Here is a 21,733-nt window from a genome sequence, read left to right on the forward strand (position 1 = left end):
AGAGATATCCGACCCTCGGTCCAGATACTAAATTTAATTAGAGACAGGCGGTCCATACCCGCACACCTCTGTTGAGATGATGTGGCAAGATGATGAAATATTACCACTACACACTCTTGACCACATTTTATCCTACTGTGAAAAGTATGCATCTAATGCAGTTATTTTTATGGAAAGAAACCTATTATACTACAGTTAGTGCCGGTCCTCCAATCTGATTGGCTGAACTGTGTTTCAGGGCTGTGCAACGATTGATCACATCCAAAATAAAAGTTTGTGTTTACATAATATATGTGTGTATATGTGTGTACATTTTTCTTAAATATATACATGCATGTGTGTGTATTTATATATACAAAATAATTATACACAATACACACACATATATCATGTAAACACAATCTTTTATTTTGGATGCGATTAATCGTTGCACAGCCCTAGTGCTGATATTTTATTTGTCTGTGTTTACACATTCCAGATAGACTGTCAGGCTGGGTTAAGCCCAAAGTATATTTCGGCAGTCCGTCTGCGTGCAGCCCAATTTTTGTGACCGTGCAGATGGTGCGCCTGAGGGATTTGAGCACTTGAAAACAAAATCCGCTAGATAGTGTGCACGTGCCGGACACATCTTCCTGCGCTCATGGCCAAGGGAGTGTACTTTGAAATGCTCATACGCACAACTGTGCGCAAGTCGAAGCAGAATGCGGAAAATGAAGTATACCCGGGTCTTTAGTGATGGGGATTTTTCACTGACTCTTTCTACATCTATGCGCCAGTAGGTGGCAATGTGTGAACTTTCCAGACAATAATTGAATCATTCATTCAGCCGATTCGTTCAACAACACTGAGGGTGCTTCTCAAACGGAAGGCTGTGAGTGATTGAATCATTCATTCAACCGATTATTTAAAACACAACAGCATTAATTCATTTAGGATCGGAACAAGTCCTCATTTGGAACTATTTTAGTTGATGGAGCCGGAACCGGCAATATTGTGTCTAAAATGTAATTTACAATTTAAGTCATTTAAAATGTAGTTTATTTAACTGTTATACAATTCATCATACGTACAGTGATAATCGTGCTTTTGGTCTGATGTGTCTGATAGCATGGGTGTGTTATTGTGATATTGCTTTACTTAAAAATATTATTTTGCTATTTTTTATTTTTATTTATTTTTACTTCTTCCATTGTAAGACCTCAATTCCAGGGTTCTATGTTTTACTGTTATACGGTTATATAGTGTTCTGTATGGTATCTGTGAATTTAAAGCATTTGAGAGGGGAGGTCTTACAGATGCTAAGGCACTGAAGCCGAACGGAGCTCTCCATCACTGCCTGCCTCTCTACTAGCCTTCATTCATCTGTGCCAGAAATGAGTGGGTGCAGAATCGCTCTTCAGATCAGAGGAGATGAGCCTCCAGTCACATCATAATGTGCATTTATCACCACTGGCACATTGCAGCCTGCCCTTTCAGCCACTGTTACAGACCCAGTCTTCACAGTTAAAGCAAAATGGCTACAAAAAAATATGTGCTTAGAGGAAGAATTTTATTTTTTATTTTCCTGTGTGTATGTGGACTGGCATAGGACCATTATGCTGTGTTGGAACTGGGCTACCCTGGCATTTCCGCATGCCACGTTTGGGAACATGCCAGTTTATTCTACATGAACATATGTGGACTCTAACATGGAGTCCACCGCTATGCTGTTCTTTGATGTCTTCAGGACTTTGGAAAGAGGAGCTATTAGCACAGTGGGGCTGACAGGGAGGGGCTGTGGCATGTGACTCACGCCAGGGCTGCCATGGCCACAGATGGCACCTGCGAACTTAGTGCTCAGGGCATGTATATGAGCTGCTCACCTGTGGAGCCCGTGAAGTGCCACTTCCGCAGAGCAGAATAAAACTAGGCAGATCCCAGAAACACACACACACTCTGCAGTGTTCATGATTCTATACACACAATTCATGAATTATCCATTGCTCAAAAATATCCACCAGAAATGTGTGCGTGCGTGTGTGATGTGTGTATATTTTTGAGCAATGGATAGTGCATGAAGTGTGTGTTTAGAATAATACGAAATAAATATAGAAATTAAATACTATATATATAGTATTTAATTTCTATATTTCGTATTATTCTAAACACACACTTCATGCATATATATATATATATATATATATATATGTATATATATAATCCATTTTAATATAAATACAATGTTTATTAATACATAAAAATTAGATTTATATTAAATTATAAATGTTAATAAATATTTAGAGGGGTTATATGTAGAACCATGCTGCTGAACCATGTAGAACGCCGTCCATGCTGCTGAGAGTGATGTTTAGATGAATATGTAAATATGTGCCGTGCGCTTTCCTCTCAATAACAAAATAAACACACAACAAAGATGAAAGTGTGACAAAGCGGCAGTTAGGAAAACATCTGATCATAGCAATGTGGTTAGGTTTGCAGAAGCTCTGCAATTCAACGGCATCATGTCGACAAATGAAATTTAAAAATTACAGTGTTATGATAGTTTGATTATAAAGTAGCTTATATTTGAGACTATAGACTATAGATATATAGATCTGGCTATGTGAGAATAAAGTTTTAATTAATTTACTTTGCATGGCACATTTACATTACAGTACAGAATGGTTCTTTCGACATTATCCTGAACATTGTATAAACATTCACATTTCATGTGTCATAGAATGGAAGAGAGGCTCTCGGGAGCGCACGTAAATGTCACAATCTTTTGATTTTCCCGGCAAACCGGCCCCGGTCCTTCACATAAACATCAAGTCTGTAGGCATTTGTCACGTCTTGTTTTGGATCATGGTTCATGTTTCATGTCAGTCATGTTTCATGTATTGTCATGTGAATCCCTTGCCCTCATGTGATCCTGCCATGTGTCTTTTGTGTGTCTAGTAGTCATTGGTTAATTGTCTAAATTATGTTCACAGGTGTGTCTCGCTTAGTCATTAGTAGTCTGTATTTAAGCCCTTACGTTTGCCACGTGTCTTTGTCAAGTATTGTATCCCTGTAACCACCGTTGGTAAGCGCCGTGTCCGTGTCCGTGTCCGTGTCCGTGTCCGTGTCCGTGTCCGTGTCCGTGTCCGTGTCCGTGTCCGTGTCCGTGTCCGTGTCCGTGTCCGTGTCCGTGTCCGTGTCCGTGTCCGTGTCCGTGTCCAATAAACTGCTCTTGGGTTCTACAACTTGCCTCCAATGGATCACCTGTTACAGCATTCATGGACAATCTAGGAAGTTAGGAAAGGTCTTGATATTTAAGTTTCATTACATGCTGTTCACACATCGGCAATAAAAAAGCAATTAATACATGACCATTTTTACATACAGCCCAGTCCGTTTATAGTCCGTTTATTTATATATTTATGTTGTATTTTAATATTTTATATTATTTTTATATACAAATTTATTTAAAGTGTGGGTGTGGAATGATACTATATTAAAGACCTCTGTGGGTGTTTTTCATCATGTTCTCTGGGGAAGGGTGAACTGTCTACATTAGACCAAGGTGGAAAAACAACTGATGCTCATATTTGTTCCTGAGAAGAACAATAGTGTGTTTAAAAAAACACATTAAAGAAAACACAGGCTGTTTATTATTTTAGGAAATGGATAGATGAGATGAGAGACACAGTCATGGCTGGGCTGTGACATTTGCATAGCCTGATTAATAAATTATTGTCAGTTGAGGTTGCACCTCAGTATGTGTGTGTGGAGGAGTCCCTGAGGAGCCGGGGTCCTTAACAGGGGAAGAAGGGTGTGGTGCAAAACATTTCTCGCCCTGTTGGCCTTTGCTGAAGAGAGCAAACAGCTTTATGTAACACAGAAGGATATAGATAGCCCAGAAAGACTTCTGCGCTATACCTTATTATCATACAGAAAAAAGCCAAATTAGTTTTCCTGTGATTCATCGCAGTGCAGGCTTCGACATTTGGAATGCGCCTTTATCTTAATAGCACCTCACACACACACCTGCACATGGAGGATTCTCAATCAGAGTTATTATTTATGGATGAGGAGTAGGGGAACACACCGCTGAGGGTAACCAGGGTAACAACAGATGTCTTATTCATATCGATTATAGGTTACACAGCAGGTGTTGTGAACCTTTAAATGAGCACAACTGTATCAGCCTATAGAGTAGAGGAAATTAAAGTTAAAGCCTGAACCTGGTCCATTAATGAACCTACATTAGAAAGACAGATTGATTCTGACAGGTCAAGTCTGGTCAGGTCACCAGACTTGACCTGTCAGAATCAATCTGTCTTTCTAATTCCTTTTTTAAAATTCACCCTATCTTTTTTCTAAATGCTTGTTTTTGATCTTATCTTGAACTAAGTTTCAGCTTTTGGACCTCGTAATTTGCCATTAAAATATCACAGCTTGATCTTCCGTTCTGTGTCCATCCAATCAACAGCCAATGCATAGAACCATGTCCCTGCCCTGCATTTTTGTTTTATTTTTCAATTATAATTATTTTTCACTGTTTCAATAATCAAACACAGATGAATGGATACTTGCAGATGTAGTTTTGACTCAAAGATGAAATAGTGAATAGACAAAAACAAAGTAAAAGTAAAATGTTTAAAAATTTTATTTTATTAAATGCTTATAAATATTAAATAATGAAAAAAACTATTTTTAATTAAAAACATTTTTTACAAACACTATTTGGCATAAGGTTATAAAAAAGATGAACAGATTATTTAATGGTAACTCTGCTTGTTCCTGGAGTTGCATGATACAGGTTTAACAATAATGCTCTCTTTAGTTTCGTTTTCCCTGTTTTCTGTTTGCCTGAGTTCTCATTGCTTGTTTGTTGCCATGGTTGCTAATTTAGTAACACCTGTTCCATGTTATGTTGATTATGTCTCTCCCTGTATAAGCCCTCAGTTCTCTCAGTTCTTTGGGTCTTTCCAAATACCCACACTTACGGCCTTGGCCACTTGAGAGTGTGTGCACGCGACATGAAGTACTGTAAGTGCGCAAGACTCTGGTCTTGGTCTTGGTCTTGGTCTTGGTCTTGGTCTTGGTCTTGGTCTTGGTATAAACCCCAACCCCTCAAAGTATTGGCCTTGTCTTGGTCTCAGCACATGCTGGTCTTGGTCTTGACTTGGTCTCAGTTTAGGTGGTCTCAACTTCAACACTAACATGTAGTTGCTTCATTGATTCTCTGTGATCAAGTTGAAGTTGTTAAATTCTCTTGTATCTCATTCTTCCTGCGTCTCGCTCTTCATTGGATTAAGATAAACAGTGCTACGTGACAAAATGCCGAACCTAGAAAAGATTTAAAAAATGGATATTGCAGCAGCCTTTGTGGCCCTCACTGTGAGAATATTCCTTAATCCGAATATCCTGCCTGGTTCTGTTTGTTGGCTGTTTTTATTTATTTTATTTATTTGTTTTTTTTTTTGGATGGGAGCGAATTAAGGCTCACTAGATTTGCTTGATGTGGACAATCCTACATGGCAAGAGGTCTAGTGTCGATGTCCTTGCCTATGACCTCAACAGAACAAGAACCCAGACAACACCTCCGCACACCCGCTTAGGACCCAAAGCCAGAGCCCACCGCAGACCCAGAGCCTATGCCAACCGAGTCTGACCAGATGTGTGAGCCAGCCCTTATGTCCGTCCAGGAGCTTGAGACTGAGCCAATGTTCGTCCTAAGCCCTATTCGCACGGGATTAGTATTACCTAGGGACCTCCGGTAATTTGTAATAATCGCAGAGGTCGTCTGTGATTTTTATCCCGTGCGAATCTGCCATGTCTGTAAAAATGTCTGTAAAAATTCCCCCGAAAATTACCTACCGTATTTTGGCCAACACATGGGTCCTCTGATAATACCAGTCCCGTGCGAATCCCCATGTCTGTGATTTGGGCTGTTTTTCTGTGAGCCTATCGTTTTCTAAAGAACGTAATAACCATTATGGGCCATTATCTCTCGATATGATCTACTCCAATCCGATTATAGTTTTTCTCCAATAAAAACTATGAAGTGCTGCAAAAGAGAAAACAAACTACAGTAAAGACGTGATCAGGAAGCTCAACTCGGACCGTTGTCATGGAAACGTCAAATTAAGTATTTTGGCGCAACATGGAAGCTCTTTTGGAAAGTTTGGACGCTTTTTGTGGTAGTGTAACTTAGTAGTCTGTATCGTGGAGCATTTCTTTGTCTCACACGGCCTCTAAAGACGTCCATCCCGTAAGTAGGCTATCTCAAGAAATCAAAGTGTGAAAGAGTAAAAATGATATAAAATGAAATAAACCAAATAAAATGAATAGAAAAACAAGCCTATCGTGACGTTTCGGTATTCATAATACCTTCTTCAGGCAGGCTTGTTGTAAATATGGACAAAGAATAAAAGAAAAAGAAGATATATTATACATTTATACAATACTATGATATTCTGTAATATATTTCTCTAATAAATTGGTTTTAAATAAGTTCTTTTTTTGAATTGCAATACTGCAGCGCGATCTTCGTTTCAGCACGTTCAGCTAGTGAAGTGTGAATGGGTGGGCGCACGCTGTAAAGTCCGTAAACTCGAGGGAATTACGAACATTTATTTGCCCGTGTGAATGAGCCACCAAAAACACAGACGTCAGGGGGTAATTTCCTAATTACAGAGGTCCAGGGGTAATACTAATCCCGTGCGAATAGGGCTCTAGAGACTGAATCTACACTCTCTACATGTATGGACAACGAACCAGAGCCCACCAAAGACCCTGAGCCAGAGCCTGCCCAGTCAGACCAGGTGTATGAGCTGGTATCTCTGTTCATCTCTGAGGGAGTGTTAGTATAATTTGAGAGCATGGAATGGAGTCCTGCCCATACTACCACCACTGTGCGGTTCCATATCCACAAGGAATGGTATGATGATTTGGATGATATCATTCCCCAAAATCTCCAATCTTCACTGGTCCAATCCAGTTTCCAGTCTCCTTCTTCATCTTGTCTTGTCCAGCCTCCCACTCCCTCCTCGTCTGACAATGGCATTCAGTTCCCTGGGTCTGCCTCCACTGGTTCCCTTCAGCCCCTCGGCTCCTCTGTCAGTGGCTCATCCTGGTGTGTCGATCCCCTAGCTCCATCTCGGCCTGCTCCACTGTGGTCCGTCATCCCTTAGGCTCCACCAGGCTCCCTCATTTCTCTGGCTTCACCTTGGTCAGTCATCATCCTGGTTGCTCCACAGATTTCCTGGCCTCCGACTACTCCTCGTCCCTCCTCCCCTTCAGCTCCACCCTTCACCCTTCCTTCCCTCCGACTCCACCATAGTCCTCACTCCCACCGGCTCCGCCCCTGGTCTTCTGAGCCCCCGTTTCCACCTCAGGCTCTGCCTTGGCCCTCCAGGTTTTACACTGTCACCCTGGGTCTTTGTCTCCTCGGCTCCACCTCAGTTGGTCCAGCTTTTGGCTTCACCCTGGCTCCTCCCTCCATCGGTTCCGCCGTGGACCTTTGTCATTATGGATCTGCTCTGGGTCGCTCGCTAGCTCCTCCCTCCATCATCTATTTCTTGGTGTTTGCCTCCGATTGATCCACCAGTTTCTTGCCCTTCTCCTGTCTCTCATCCACCTCTGGAACCCCCTTCCTCCCTTCTCTGTTGGTTTTGTTACAGCGCGAGGACATGCCTTCAGGGAGGGGGGTGTAATGTAACTATAATGTTCTCATTGCTTGTTTGTTAGTCAGTCAGTCTGCTATTTTATTATAACCGTAACTCCTGATCGGAGCCTTCCATAAATATTTCGTTTATTCGTAGAGTTATGCTTCAACTAAGTTTAATGGTGCAACGCAAAAATATTTAGTAGTGTGTAAGTTGTAACTTAGTGCCCATTTACTTCAAAACTAGGCTAAGTTGTAACTTGCGCATAGCTGGTGCAACTGGCCCCTATTCCATTTATTTGTTCTTTAGGCGTCGTCAGTGTTTAAAGTGTAGTTGATCATCTGTGTTCATTAAAGTCTCTAGTATCTTGTTCTTCCTGTGTCTCGCTCTTCATTGGATTAAGCTACAAAACAGAATGTAAAATTGGGTGAATAACACATTACACAGTGACCTCATTTATCTAAGTATATATTAATGTGGACTGAATTGGACTCAGAATGCTGCACTGCAGAGGAAGTTGCTGTTTGACTTTGTATGTCAAGTCAAGTCACTTTCATTTATATAGTGCTTTTATGTCTGCAAATTAATCACATAATGTAATGCAAGGTAAGGTACAACCTAACGAAAAGATGGCATAACGCATTTGTGTACAATCCAAGGAATGCAGTCATTGGCCATCATTGCCAAGTTCAGTAGCGGTGTCTGCTGAAGTGTGTAATTCTTAGACACGGTGACGCCACAGTATAGCTGAGTGCAGTATTCTCAGAGACGTGTGGCAGAGCATTGTGGGGTTATGAGCATTTAGTCAAGCTGTCAATATTGTTTGACCTGCTTATGGTGGCAGTGTAAAGTGTCCAGGCATGGAGTAATGTTAGCTGTGGTCCCCACCTGTAACAAAATGTGCTGACATCTGTATTGGTATACTGAGTTGATGTGCATGTGTTTATGTGCTGTTATGTAAGTCATCTTGCATTGTCACAGGGTTTTCAGGGGCTGGGGGGAAATAATTCTTATAAAAACATGGTTAATACCAATTTCAATGTCAGCTGTTGTTTTAAAGTTAATTTATTTCATCCTCATATCAGACACTTTAGGTAGAAAAAAATATATATTTATGACATAATAATTATGTAAAAAGTGTAACAAAGTCAAATAAAAAATGTTGACTTGCATACATGATTATAATTCTAGTAAAACAGTGAACTAAAGCAAAACTTTACTCGCAGATGAAGCCTGAAGAAAATGACTTGAAAAGAGAATGGAAAAAAAGTGTAGGACTGAAAGGGCTGGAGTAGGTAGAAGAAGAGGAGACTTGGGTGTGAGTGCAAAAGTCATTTGTTGCTCATAGGTTTTTGTCTTTTTTGGAGCTTCACAGCTTGACAAAAAAAAAGGTAGCGCTTTATTTTACAAACCTGTTCCCCATGTACATACTATGTACTTATTATAGTAATTGCAATAACTGGGTAATAACTAGGTACTAACCCTTAACCTACACCCAAACCTAACCTTAACCCGGAGTTACTTTGGATTACCCAGTTTCTTAGGTAAGTACACTGCAAGTACACATAAGTGCATGTACTGTAAAATAAAGTGCAACCAAAAAAATACAATTATACTTTCACTATTATGGCCATTTTAAAGCAATTTTTGTAGTCTTGAAGTTTAAAAACTGAACAAATTATAATTTAAAAGCCTAGTGCTGAAACATTTTCATTTGTAGCCTAGTATATTATGTGTACAACGATATTTTATGGCTGCTCATTTGCAAATATAAAATGGGTTTTAGTTACAGAAATCTTGTGGATCTCTCTCATGGAACTGTCTGTTAAATTAAGCTGCCATAGGTGGAAATTAATTATTTCTGATGCTTTTACAATTGTTGATCATATAATAAACGTATCTAATATCAGCAGTAGCAGCTGTATTGTGGGGTCTCCCATATACTCCGAGATCTACTCCCTCTCATCCTTCGTCAAGCTTCAGTGAGGTGATGAGGGCTAATTAACACACCACCTGCTCAACTGGAAGAGGTAATGATACCAGGGAAAAACGGCTAAGCATGACTGGGACCCATGAAAGGAGCAAGTAAAAAAAGATTTTTTTTTACGTGGTTCAGACTAAAGTAGTCTCTCTCTCCTTCTCTCAGAGGTTCTCTGTCTTTTCAGTTTCTCTTCTCTTGTCATAATGGTGATCAAACCCCACCATGAACACGCTAAACGCCTCTTCATGAACTCTGAATAACATCTGTCATGCTTGAAGGTCATTCTTTAGATTTGCCTCTGCATCTCTGGTTGGCTGAGATTAAAAACCGAAAGATACATCAAACAGTTGAAGTTATCAACAAAAACTAATTTGACAAATAATAAAAAAAATATCAAAACAAATAAAACAAATCAATTTTTATTGTTTTATTGTTTTCACTGTTTAATGTTTTATTCACACAATTTTGCATTATTGGTCTTGCCTTCTGTTTGGATTCACTAGTATTTTGTAATATCTTAATTTAATAATAACAATAATAATAATTCCCAGAAACCCATAGATCATCAAACAGTTGAAGTTATTAACCAAAAACAAATGTTAACAGACACATGTTGCATTCATTTTTAAAGGGCATATTCAATTCAATAAAATTCAATAAAACACATTCAAATAATTTGTTTAGCCTATATTGCCTGAAAATGTAAAATGTTATAAATGTGTTTATTTTTAAGTGAAAATGACTAAAAGTTGTTTTTACATTTGTCTAGTTTTGTATGGAATACATTAAGAGTCATGAAAGTCACTTATACTTAGAAAGGCTGCATTTATTTGATCAAAAATAATGTAAAAAGTAATATTATTATTACAATTCAAAATAATTGTACTACTTTAATATATTTAAAGATGTCATTTATTCCTGTGATGGCTAAGCTGGATTTTCAGCATCATTATTCCAGTCTTCAGTGTCACATGATCCTTCAGAAATTTGTATAATTATGCTAAAGAAACATTTATTATTATTAATGTTGAAACCAGTTGTGCTGCTTAATATTTTTGTGGCAACTGATACTTTGTCAGGATTCTTTGATGAATAGAAAGTTCATAATAACAGCATTTTTTAAATAGAAATCTTTTGTAACATTATAATTGTCGTTACTATCATTTTTGATCAATTGAATGCATCCTAGCTGAATAACAGTATTCATTTCTTTCTTTCTTTTTTTTAAATGCACATCTTTTGTCTAGACAAATGATGCATCTATGACAGAGATCTTTGTGCCCACCACAAAGCCCCCTCTCATGTGTAAGCCTGGGGTGGCGGCCTAAACCAATTCCAGCATCCCGTTTCCGCTCTCTCTGACAGTCTGATATGGTTAACCATGCCGAGATCCAATTACCCTGCTGATATTCGCTCTTACTCTTTCTAACGCTCTGTGCCCTGCTCTTGCTGAGGTCAGAGGCAGATGACTGCTTTACTTCTACTGGAAGTGCCCATGACCCTGGTTAATGTAGCTCACCTCACACTCACACGCACACACACACACACACACACACACACACACACACACACAAGCAAGCAAGTAGGCCATTTCACTCCTTTTCTCTATCTTTTTGTTTGCTTTTCTCCTGGATGGAAACATTGGGCTTTGAATCTGATATGCTTCACTTGAGCTTTGTTTGTGTAGCAGGGTATCGCAAAGAGAAAGTAAAATTGGCAATTTGATGTGGTGGGAAGATGTGGTGATGTGGTAATTGAATGTCAATTCTAATGCTTCACCCTGAGTCAAGCATGATACTTAGCATGAGCCATGAAGATCTTGCACTCAGACATTATAATAGCATAAGTAAATTTGTAGCTCTTTATGTAAAAATCTGTCATAAATCTGACACTTCTGTTGTGGTGAAGCATAAAATGTCTTGGCTATACTGTTCATTTTTTATTAATTTATTATTATATAATATTTGTATTATATTAATTTGTATTGTATACATTTTGTTAGATATATTATATACATTTTAAGTTTATGTTATTTTTTAAACAGGCCTAGAGTCACAAGAGGCTGGAAGGGAGTGTTCTGGGGTCCACGGAAAACCCAAAAAAAATTTTTTAGAAAAGATTGTACTAGAGCTTTTAAAGATGATGTGTTAAATATTAAATATGCATAATATATGCATAATATAATACATATATTGTTTAACCCTTAAATGCATGGATGTTTCTCCAATCATTATTACATATTCAGGTCTGTAGCAAACCGGATCTATCTGGATGAATCTCTACTTGTCGCGATAATATAAAACTCTCCTGATATTAGAGTAACAATTACAGAAGAATAAAAAAAATATTTTGTTACCTTTTGGATCTTGGAAGGGTTCAGTTTGAGCAGATGTTTTATACCATCATCACTGTCCTCATCAGAGCTCATTTCCCAGTACATTCAGCATCTGGCACATATTCACAATCTCAAACATATTCTCATAACTATAATTTTCAACATCTTCAAAATCAATATTTTGATCGCTGACAGCTTCTTCACCAGATCCACCAGCAGTGACACTAATATTTGACTGTGTTCAGTACTTGCTCTGCAGTAAATTGCTGAGCCATTTCAAGTTTTGCTGATGATTCTTCCTATTCTTTTGTTTTCTGCCTGTGGTAACTATGAGTGAAACGTCACTTCATCATTGTGTATCATTGCCACTTCTGTAAATTGCACTTATTCAGTTATCAAAGATTCAATTATTGTTGTGAAGAAAAAAAAAATGCTTACACTGTTACACACCTCAGTTGTTAGTGACCATATAAAATTTTTACAAAAATTAATGTGAAAACAGGCATTCTTTTATAAAAAATAAATTCTTGTTATATTGTTTATAATGAATTGATTGAAGAACACTTGAGGTTAATGTCTAACTTTAAAAAAAAAAATAACGAGGAGGAGGGTAGTGAATGACGTCCTGGGTCACTAAAGACCCAATGTATGCGTTTAAGGGTTAATTTATAATTTTAGATTCATGTCATTGTTTGAATATGTTATTTGTGAGTCATTGCCACTGCTGAGTCCAAGAAAAAAAAAAATCCCAAAAGAATAATAAAGAATCCTGAACTATCATGAGAAAATCATGAGATTAATCACAATATTTTGTTCTGTTGACAGCCCTAATTAACAATATTTTTAAAAGATTTCTTACATTTAAGTGTATTTGAAATGTATATTTAATATTTTTCATATAATATTTTAATCATTTTTGTGTCTTTATTAAAATTACAGTAAAAAAGCCTTTTTTTTTATTCTGGAGACAACATGTTTTCTTAATTTTTCTATAATATCACACTATATATTTCCTCCATACAGATTATATGTATTTATATATGAGCAAGGGGATCAACATATTTAGGGGTTCTGGCAAAAATTCCTTGAAAATCCCTGTGCCAATACATTTCCTGCCCTCTTGTGGTTAGAATAGTTAACCTACCAAGTTTACAGTACATATTTTGTGGTTCCCTAAAGAAGGTGTGCAACAGGATCCTCCTATATTTAACAAACTTTGATATTACATTGATAGAAATGTTGAAATCAAATGTGTATATAATCATATTTAATCAAAATGGTATTTTTCTTTCAGTTACGATGAATGTGTGGGACAAGGGACGCAAATTTATGTTCCTACGGACGATCCACCCCCCTACTCCCTCACAGACCCGTGCCGTGCACACTATCACAGAGAGACGGAGGATCTGCCCGCCGGTGCTTCCTGGGTGTCTGCAAGCAGCTCTTCCCAATACCCAACCAGACTCCAGGACTTCAGACACCAGCCGATCGCCTCCATCTCTTTGTCAGCCTTACCTTTTGAAGAAGCGCCCCCATACGAAGCAGTAGTGAGTGAACAAAACCAGCCCCTTCCACTGATGCCCCTGGATCTGCTCAAACACACTACAGCGGACAGCAGTCCTCAGGACAGCGTTTCCCACAGGATCCTGTAATCCTGACCTCTCCAGCACACTCATGCGTCACCTGTACCAAACCAGCTTTGAGAGGGACTCTTTTGTGTGGCTGAGGTCTCCCTGAGTCAAGAGCTGAAACCGACACCTGCAGAAGCCCACAATTACCTCTCACTTCACCTGACGCAGACACTGCACCTCCTGTTTTATCTGACAAAGCGGGAGCCGCCATGACAGCACAGGGCTATCGACCACTTTTTTTGTGCGTCACCTCACCTAGTCTTTTGCTTATATGTCAACGTGCGTCTTCTCTTACTGATAGACTTATAGATGATTTCAACTTCACAACCACAGCTAATTTTGGATGGCCTGACTTTAAAAAGAGCAGAAAGCCTCCCAATAAACATCACCTGGAGAAATTAACGTGGGAATAGAAATGTACCTTTCTTTTAAGTGTGACAATTTGTTCCTGCATGAGTGACTATTTCCACATGACTATCTCCTACAACCTTTTTTTTTTTTTTTTTTTTTTTTTTTTTTAATTTAGGGTTGGCTTTAACTATTTACGTTTTGTAATCTGTAAACTTTTTTTTAAGATAATATTTTGTACATTTCATAGAATAACTAGCAAATATGAGAAATTATCTTTAAAGCAATTTGAATGTCATCAGAAAATCGATATGCTTTTTATCCATACTTTTCTACTCACATTTTATTTGCTCCTTTCATCAGTGGTTCTCAACCAGAGGGTAAATTCCAGCCCCAAAAGTCCTATAATTATTTATATTAACGTAATATTAATGAAAATACTGAAAAAAAAGAAAAGAAATTGATATACAACGTTAAACTGACATTATATTTTTTAAAGTCACCATGAAATCAAAATTGACAATTCATTTTTTTATGGAATATTGCTCTATTAATTATAAATGATTATAAATTATTATTTGCCTTGCAGTCAAAAAGGTTGAGAACCACTGCTTTCCAGCTAGGGTTAGGTCACTGTGATTTCTTTATATTTCCTTCTTTTTGCAGAGACTGTTTTCCTAAAGTCTCCTGGCAATGCTAATATTCAAATGCATCTGAAGATCTTAAGAAAACAACAGATAAGTATGATATCAATGCATATGACAAATACAAACTATGGTTAGAAAGGGCTGTAGGGGACACTTTGCCAAAGGGTGTAAAGCAATTTTACATTGTTCTCCTAAACTGCATTGATGCTGTGTACATTATAACAGAAGAGCTAAGATTGGTAACTAAGTAGCTCAAAAGCAAAGCCATTGTAGCATTGATGTCAATATGAAATGAAACATTAGATAGTTCTTGCTGGACACACTATGTGCTTCCAAAATAATTATGTATCAGATTTGTTCCTGTTTTTGTTGCCCATTTCCCACTCCATTTACTGTAACACAATGGCTTCCCCGCACATGCATGTTATATACAATGTGCCTAGTAAGCACCATGACTGTTAGATTAACATGCTAAAGTGAAGAAACTTTTCCATTCACATTTTTAATTTTATTTTTAATTTTTTTTTTGTCACACACACACACTATATATAAATACACAAGTGTGTGTGTGAGTGTAAAAGTTGCCCATAAAATGACTGCATGATGCCTCGCCTCTATTCTCCTCACTCTCCCCTCACCGCACAAAAGTATATTCTTATAGAAAAGAGGGTCTGTAGGGATTTATTCAATTGAATTTGGTGCATGAATGCATTTATTGTGTCGTGAAAAGCAGCTCAAAACAGAAATGAATATTAAATGGCCCACTATTATTTATCTATTGTAGTTTGAACTTTGAATGTCGAGCTTGTCTCGTTCTGGTCATATAGCTCTGTAAAGGCATGAGCTGTATTGGTCAACACCTTAGATGAAGAATTGCTCCAGATGTTATATGATGTAATGAGTAGAGGTGGATTAGCTGTTGCCACCGCACTGTAAACCTAATACTGTATCTGTAAACTCTCGAGTTTAAGTCACACTTGTTAGCACGAGACTGTAGCAATTCTGTGTGCATAAAGATAAAATGAACACAAGTCAGATTTAAAGGAATATTGCCAAATTATTATTAATGAAGATCTACTTCCCATTCGTTGCATATTTTCTGTCTGTTTTTATAGGTTTGTGCATTTTAGTTGCATCTATGGAGTTGATGTTCTAGAAAATCACTTTAAAATGGCTTATGTTTGTGTGCTATTTCACCAGTTTCATTAGAACACATGGATATTTATTCTTACACCAAAATAGCACCCTAGGATCAAAGCCCGTTGTAAATGTTGACTTACATTTAATGAATCTACATCTCAAGTGTGTTATTTCTCTGTCATAATGTTTTGGTCGGTTGTCCAAAGTGATAATGCTGTTTCATAGAGCTGCAGATGTCAATGTATGTTTTGTATAGGACTCTTTATTCATTTACCACTGTATCCTCTGAATAAATAAAAACACCAGACCTCTATCTATTTAGACGTTAATCTCTGAATGCTTTCTGGGAGAATTTTGAAATTGTCAATTTTGTAAATACAGAGTAGTGATACACACACACACACAAACTTAAAGGTACACTATGTAACTTTTGGCTCTCTAGCGGTTTAAAAAATTAAACGGGATGCATTTACGGAAGAAAATTGTTTTAGTTGTGTATCAGCTCTGCATTACTGTGCAGATGAAGATTATCCAACTGCTCATAAAACATTCACTACTAGGCTTAAAGGGACAGTTTTTTTTTTTTTTTTCATTAATTACTCACCCTCATTTCGTTCCAAACCCTTACGACCTTTATTCATCTTTGGAACACAAATGTAGCTATTTTTGATGAAATCTGAGAGGTTTCTGATCCCTCCATTGACAGACACTTCATTGCAACTTTCAACTGGCATTGCAACAAAAAAATAATACTTTTTGTGCGACATCATTCTCTTACGCTGTTGACGTAGTGTAAACAGTGCAGAGCTTCTGGGTTCTACATCAGAACAACACCTCACTATTGGCTAGCTCCTGTGTCAGCATCACACGAATGTGTTGTGTGCTCACGTGACCAGCGTCGGCCAATAGTGAGGCGGCATTCTGGCATAGAACCCGGAAGTGCTGCACTGTTTACTACGCGAATAGCGTAGGAGATCTGGACCAGAAGAGAAGAAATTGTTGAATAAAGTTTTTTTTTTTCGCACAAAAAGTATTCTCGTCGCTTAATGACATTACGTTTGAACCACTGTAGACACATGCACTTTTTTAATGATGTCTTTACTACCTTTCTGGGCCTTGAAAGTTGCAACCCTTAAGACATCAGAAAGCTCTCGGATTTCATCAAAAATATCTTAATTTGTGTTCCAAAGACGAACGAATGTCTTAAGGGTTTGGAACGACATGAGGGTGAGTAATTAATGACAGAAATTTCATTTTGGGGTGAAATAACCCTTTAAGAGATAACCAGTTTAGATGGAAGTTGTTGACTCAGACTCTCCTCTCCTCTGTTCCGTTTTTTTTTTTTTTTTTTTTTTACTTTTTAAAGACTTTTTAAAGACTTTTTTTTTTTTTAAATGGGTGATTCCCCAGAGGTTAGAGATGTATTATTTGTTGTGACAACTAATCTATGCCACTCCCACACACCATACACGTCAAAGTAGCAGGTCAACTTTTCTCTACTTACAGATATGACGAAACACGAGTGACGTAATTTCCTGCAAAAACCATCCCATCAGTTCTAAAATATAAACACTTAATAGGCTTACCATAGTGAATCAGGGTAAGACAAAAACACGTTTGGAAGAAGCATTGATGATGTATTGACTCATTATTTAAATTTAGTTAATTTTGAACAAAAAAACTTACATAGTCTACCTTTAAACTATGATGTACTCATTGTTTTGGTAAAACATTTTAACACTTAAAAATTTTGAGTACATTTTAAAGTTGTGAAATCAGAAGAGTAAATGTAAGTAAAAAATAATATATATATATATATATATATATATATATATATATATACAGTGAGGAAAATAAGTATTTGAACACCCTGCTATTTTGCAAGTTCTCCCACTTGGAAATCATGGAGGGGTCTGAAATTGTCATCGTAGGTGCATGTCCACTGTGTGTTTTTCTGCACATGGGACAGGGCGACTGCACTGTATTAAGGAGAGGATGACCGGGGCCATGTATTGCGAGATTTTGGGGAACAACCTCCTTCCCTCAGTTAGAGCATTGAAGATGGGTCAAGGCTGGGTCTTCCAACATGACAATGACCCGAAGCACACAGCCAGGATAACCAAGGAGTGGCTCTGTAAGAAGCATATCAAGGTTCTGGCATGGCCTAGCCAGTCTCCAGACCTAAACCCAATAGAGAATCTTTGGAGGGAGCTCAAACTCCGTGTTTCTCAGCGACAGCCCAGAAACCTGACTGATCTAGAGAAGATCTGTGTGGAGGAGTGGGCCAAAATCCCTCCTGCAGTGTGTGCAAACCTGGTGAAAAACTACAGGAAACGTTTGACCTCTGTAATTGCAAACAAAGGCTACTGTACCAAATATTAACATTGATTTTCTCAGGTGTTCAAATAGTTATTTGCAGCTGTATCATACAAATAAATAGTTAAAAAATCATACATTGTGATTTCTGGATTTTTTTTTTTTTAGATTATGTCTCTCACAGTGGACATGCACCTACGATGACAATTTCAGACCCCTCCATGATTTCTAAGTGGGAGAACTTGCAAAATAGCAGGGTGTTCAAATACTTATTTTCCTCACTGTATATATATATATATATATATATATATATATATATATATATATATATATATATATATATATATATATATATATATATATATATATATATATATTATTATTAAAAAAAAAAAAAGGTATAATTTCTTCATTCTCAAATATTTTGACTGAAACTCAAAAATATATTTACAAAAATATAATTTGTTAGTAAAATGCAAATTTTCTTCTTTCTTCTCTAAAAAGAACACTGAAATAATTTATTTACATTAGGACAAAATTAACTGTTGGATTTTTAAGCATTTATTTTGGTACGTCCAGCTCAAACAATCAGAGATTTTATTAATGTAGGATATTATTATTGTGATATTTACAGAGCCACTGAATTATTTTTAGGGTGTAGTAAATTCAGTATAGATAGCAATGTAAGATTTTGTTGTGCACAGTTACCACTGGCAAGTTTCAGAGAAGAATGTGCAGTTTAGGAACAGATGTTGATTGTAAACTAAAGGCTTCCAGATGGACAGAATGTTTCCTGAACCATTTTGCTCATTGACTCCTGTCATTCATAATGCATTACAAGCCTCTCGCTAGCACTGATGTGGATATTCATCTCTCTCTCTCTCTCTCCTGCCTGTTTGCACGGTGGGCTCACAGAAAGTGCCCTGAACAGATGGCCTGTGCCATTGCTCTCACCTTAATTAGCCTCTTGTCCCAAAGATCCTCTTCTATTAAACTATCCCAGAGGAATGCTCATTTCATCCATGCAGAGCCACACAACTCTAGCACACTACAGAAATCAAAGTACAAACATCTGAAACATTTTATTCAAGTTATTTTAAACATGTATTGTTTTATGTAATTAATGTGTATTTTACCATCTGATTATTTGGTTACAAGGATTATTTGGTTAAAAAGTGAAGTTACAGTGTAATAAGTACTGAGGAATATTAATTAACTACATGTACTTACGGTAGGGTTAAGGTTATGGGGATAAGGTTTGGTTTAGGTTAGTTACTAGTAATTACGCATAATTTACTAATTATTTCTATGGTAAGCAAAATGTAGGCTAACTTGTGTAATGATGTAATCTTAAAATAAAGTGTTACCGAATATTTTCAGGTCAGAAAAGGTAAGTTAAGTGAGAATATGGAAGTAGCTTTATTGTTATTATTATTATTCTCCAGCACCAATAACCCGCACAAACGTGCACTTATTTTCAATCTTTTTTTTATTCGTAATGTCTATTATTTTCACAGATGTTATCAAAGCCCTTCAAATTAGAATGAACATGGTGATTGCGAGTTTGTATTTTCATGCATTAACAGCCTGCTTGAATCAGGCAGCGTTGTAACATGTGTACATGATGATAGATAGATAGATAGATAGATAGATAGATAGATAGATAGATAGATAGATAGATAGATAGATAGATAGATAGATAGATAGATAGATAGATAGATAGATAGATAGATAGATAGATAGATAGATAGATAGATAGATAGATAGATAATGCAAGGATGATTCTGATTTAATTTCATTTAATGTTAAGTGGCGATTGATAGCCTATAGTTGATAATACACTGATGGTAACAAAGTTTCACTGTTTCAATTTGAAATGAAAGATGGAGCATAGGCTACATTTAATAAAATTAAGGAAAAAATGCCCTTTATAAAGGTAAAAAAAAAACGTATTTCTGATAAGAGTGTTTTCCAACAGTGATGTAATGAAACATTGACAATTTAAGTTTGAAGGGAGTCTCTGTTTAGTCTATAGGAAATGTAATTTTGCCAAAAGAAGAACTTTTATTTTAAACAAATGTTATTTTTAAAGCAGCCTACTTCAGTGTGATATTTTACCATATTATCATGCTTAACACTGAGAATTTGAATAATTGTAATCTGATGATCAAATATCATAGGTTTGGGTGGTTGGCGGGTGGATTATTTATTTTTAACAGCAGATTCGGGTGACTCAAAGTGCACCAGATTAATGAATTTATCTTTAAAATGTAAAAAAATTCTTCCAGGGGGGCATGCCCCCGGACCCCCCTAGAGGTACCGAGCTCCACCCACAAACACAGTAGGCTATATGATGGTCTACGAAACATACATATTTAATTATCTTATTATTAAAATACATGATCAGGATTTTACCACCGCCGCCTAGTTTTGAGCCAGGAAAAACCCTGCATGTGCAATATAAAGTACTGAACATCTTTCTTTCTTTCTTTGTTTTATTGCTTTAAAAATAAATAGCATATTAAGCCAATTAAGCAAAAATATGTCAACAAAAGTTGGAAAAAAACTGGTATTACACTTGACATTCTGTCCCCCTCACTTTTGAAATGATGGCTACGCCCCTGTTCAGTGACATAAGTGCTTACTAAGTTTTGTGCATTTTAATATTTGCTGCATTCAGTATGTTTTGATACTTTAGTTAACTTGATTGTTATGTGTTGGTACAGTTGCAATCAAAATTATTTAACCCCCGGAGACTGTAATAATTTACAAATAAGCTCTTTACAGAGTTTTTATTTATTTAAAAATGTCATCTATAACAGTTTAATGGCAAATTAAAAGTGATAATGTCGATAGGCTATATAATGCAATGTAAAGTATCCCTCCAGATCTACTTAAGCTTGGTTCAGGGATCAGTCGTATAATGTTTTTGATTGGCCTGTACAGACTTCAAAATTACATCTCATTGAAAATAGTTGGTGCAATTTGAAGAAAGCAATTATCAGTGTTCTGGAAGCTTTTTCAAGCGAGGAATGGGCCGAGATTGCAGTAGAGATCATGTGACTTACAGGCTGCGTGTATTGGAGGTTATAAAGAATAAAAGATTCTGCACAAAATGTGACTTTTGGGGGTTGAACAATTTTGAAAGTCAATTTGATTTTTTTTTTCATCAACTTTACATTCTCAGAATCACTCAAGTGTGTATTAATAACCTTTCTATAACTGATGCCTTTGTTGAATTGTTTTCATAAAATGTTCTCAGCAACAAAATGTATTGCAGGTCAAGGGAGTTCAGTAATTTTGATTGCAACTGTATATTAATGTTGTTCATATTCCAAACAAATTAATTTATTATTCAAAAGTTTGGGGTGGATAAGATTTTTAAATGTTTTTGAAAGGCTCCATTTATTTGATCAAAATACAGTAAAAACAGTAATAGCCTACAGTAAAAAATTACAATTTAAAATAACTGTTTTCAACTATATCTTATATAATATAATACTTATAATATAATCACAATATAATATCAATTATATAATTTATTTATAACTTACATAATATAATATTAATAATATAATCACAATATAATATCAATTATATAATTTATTTATAACTTATCTCTCCCTGTGCAGTTAGGCTTCTAGAGAAGCATTAATTCCTTGCTCACTGAGACCCATAACTCATAGACCTGTATCTCCACA

The 21,733-nt window shown here is 36.7% G+C and overlaps 1 protein-coding gene across 1 annotated transcript in view; it reads left to right on the forward strand.

Moving 5' to 3' along the window:
• Positions 1-16,033, forward strand: part of bean1 (brain expressed, associated with NEDD4, 1) — a 63,385-nt gene extending 47,352 nt beyond the window's left edge. Inside the window, exon 6 of the mRNA XM_084109826.1 lies at positions 13,245-16,033. Coding sequence (XP_083965952.1) covers positions 13,245-13,602 — 358 coding nt within the window. The 3' untranslated portion in view covers positions 13,603-16,033. The remainder of the gene's footprint in view (positions 1-13,244) is intronic.
• The last annotated feature ends 5,700 nt before the right edge of the window (positions 16,034-21,733 follow it).

The sequence above is a fragment of the Abramis brama genome (genome assembly GCF_963993115.1).
Source record: "Abramis brama genome assembly, chromosome: 3".
Taxonomy (NCBI): Eukaryota; Metazoa; Chordata; class Actinopteri; order Cypriniformes; family Leuciscidae; genus Abramis; species Abramis brama.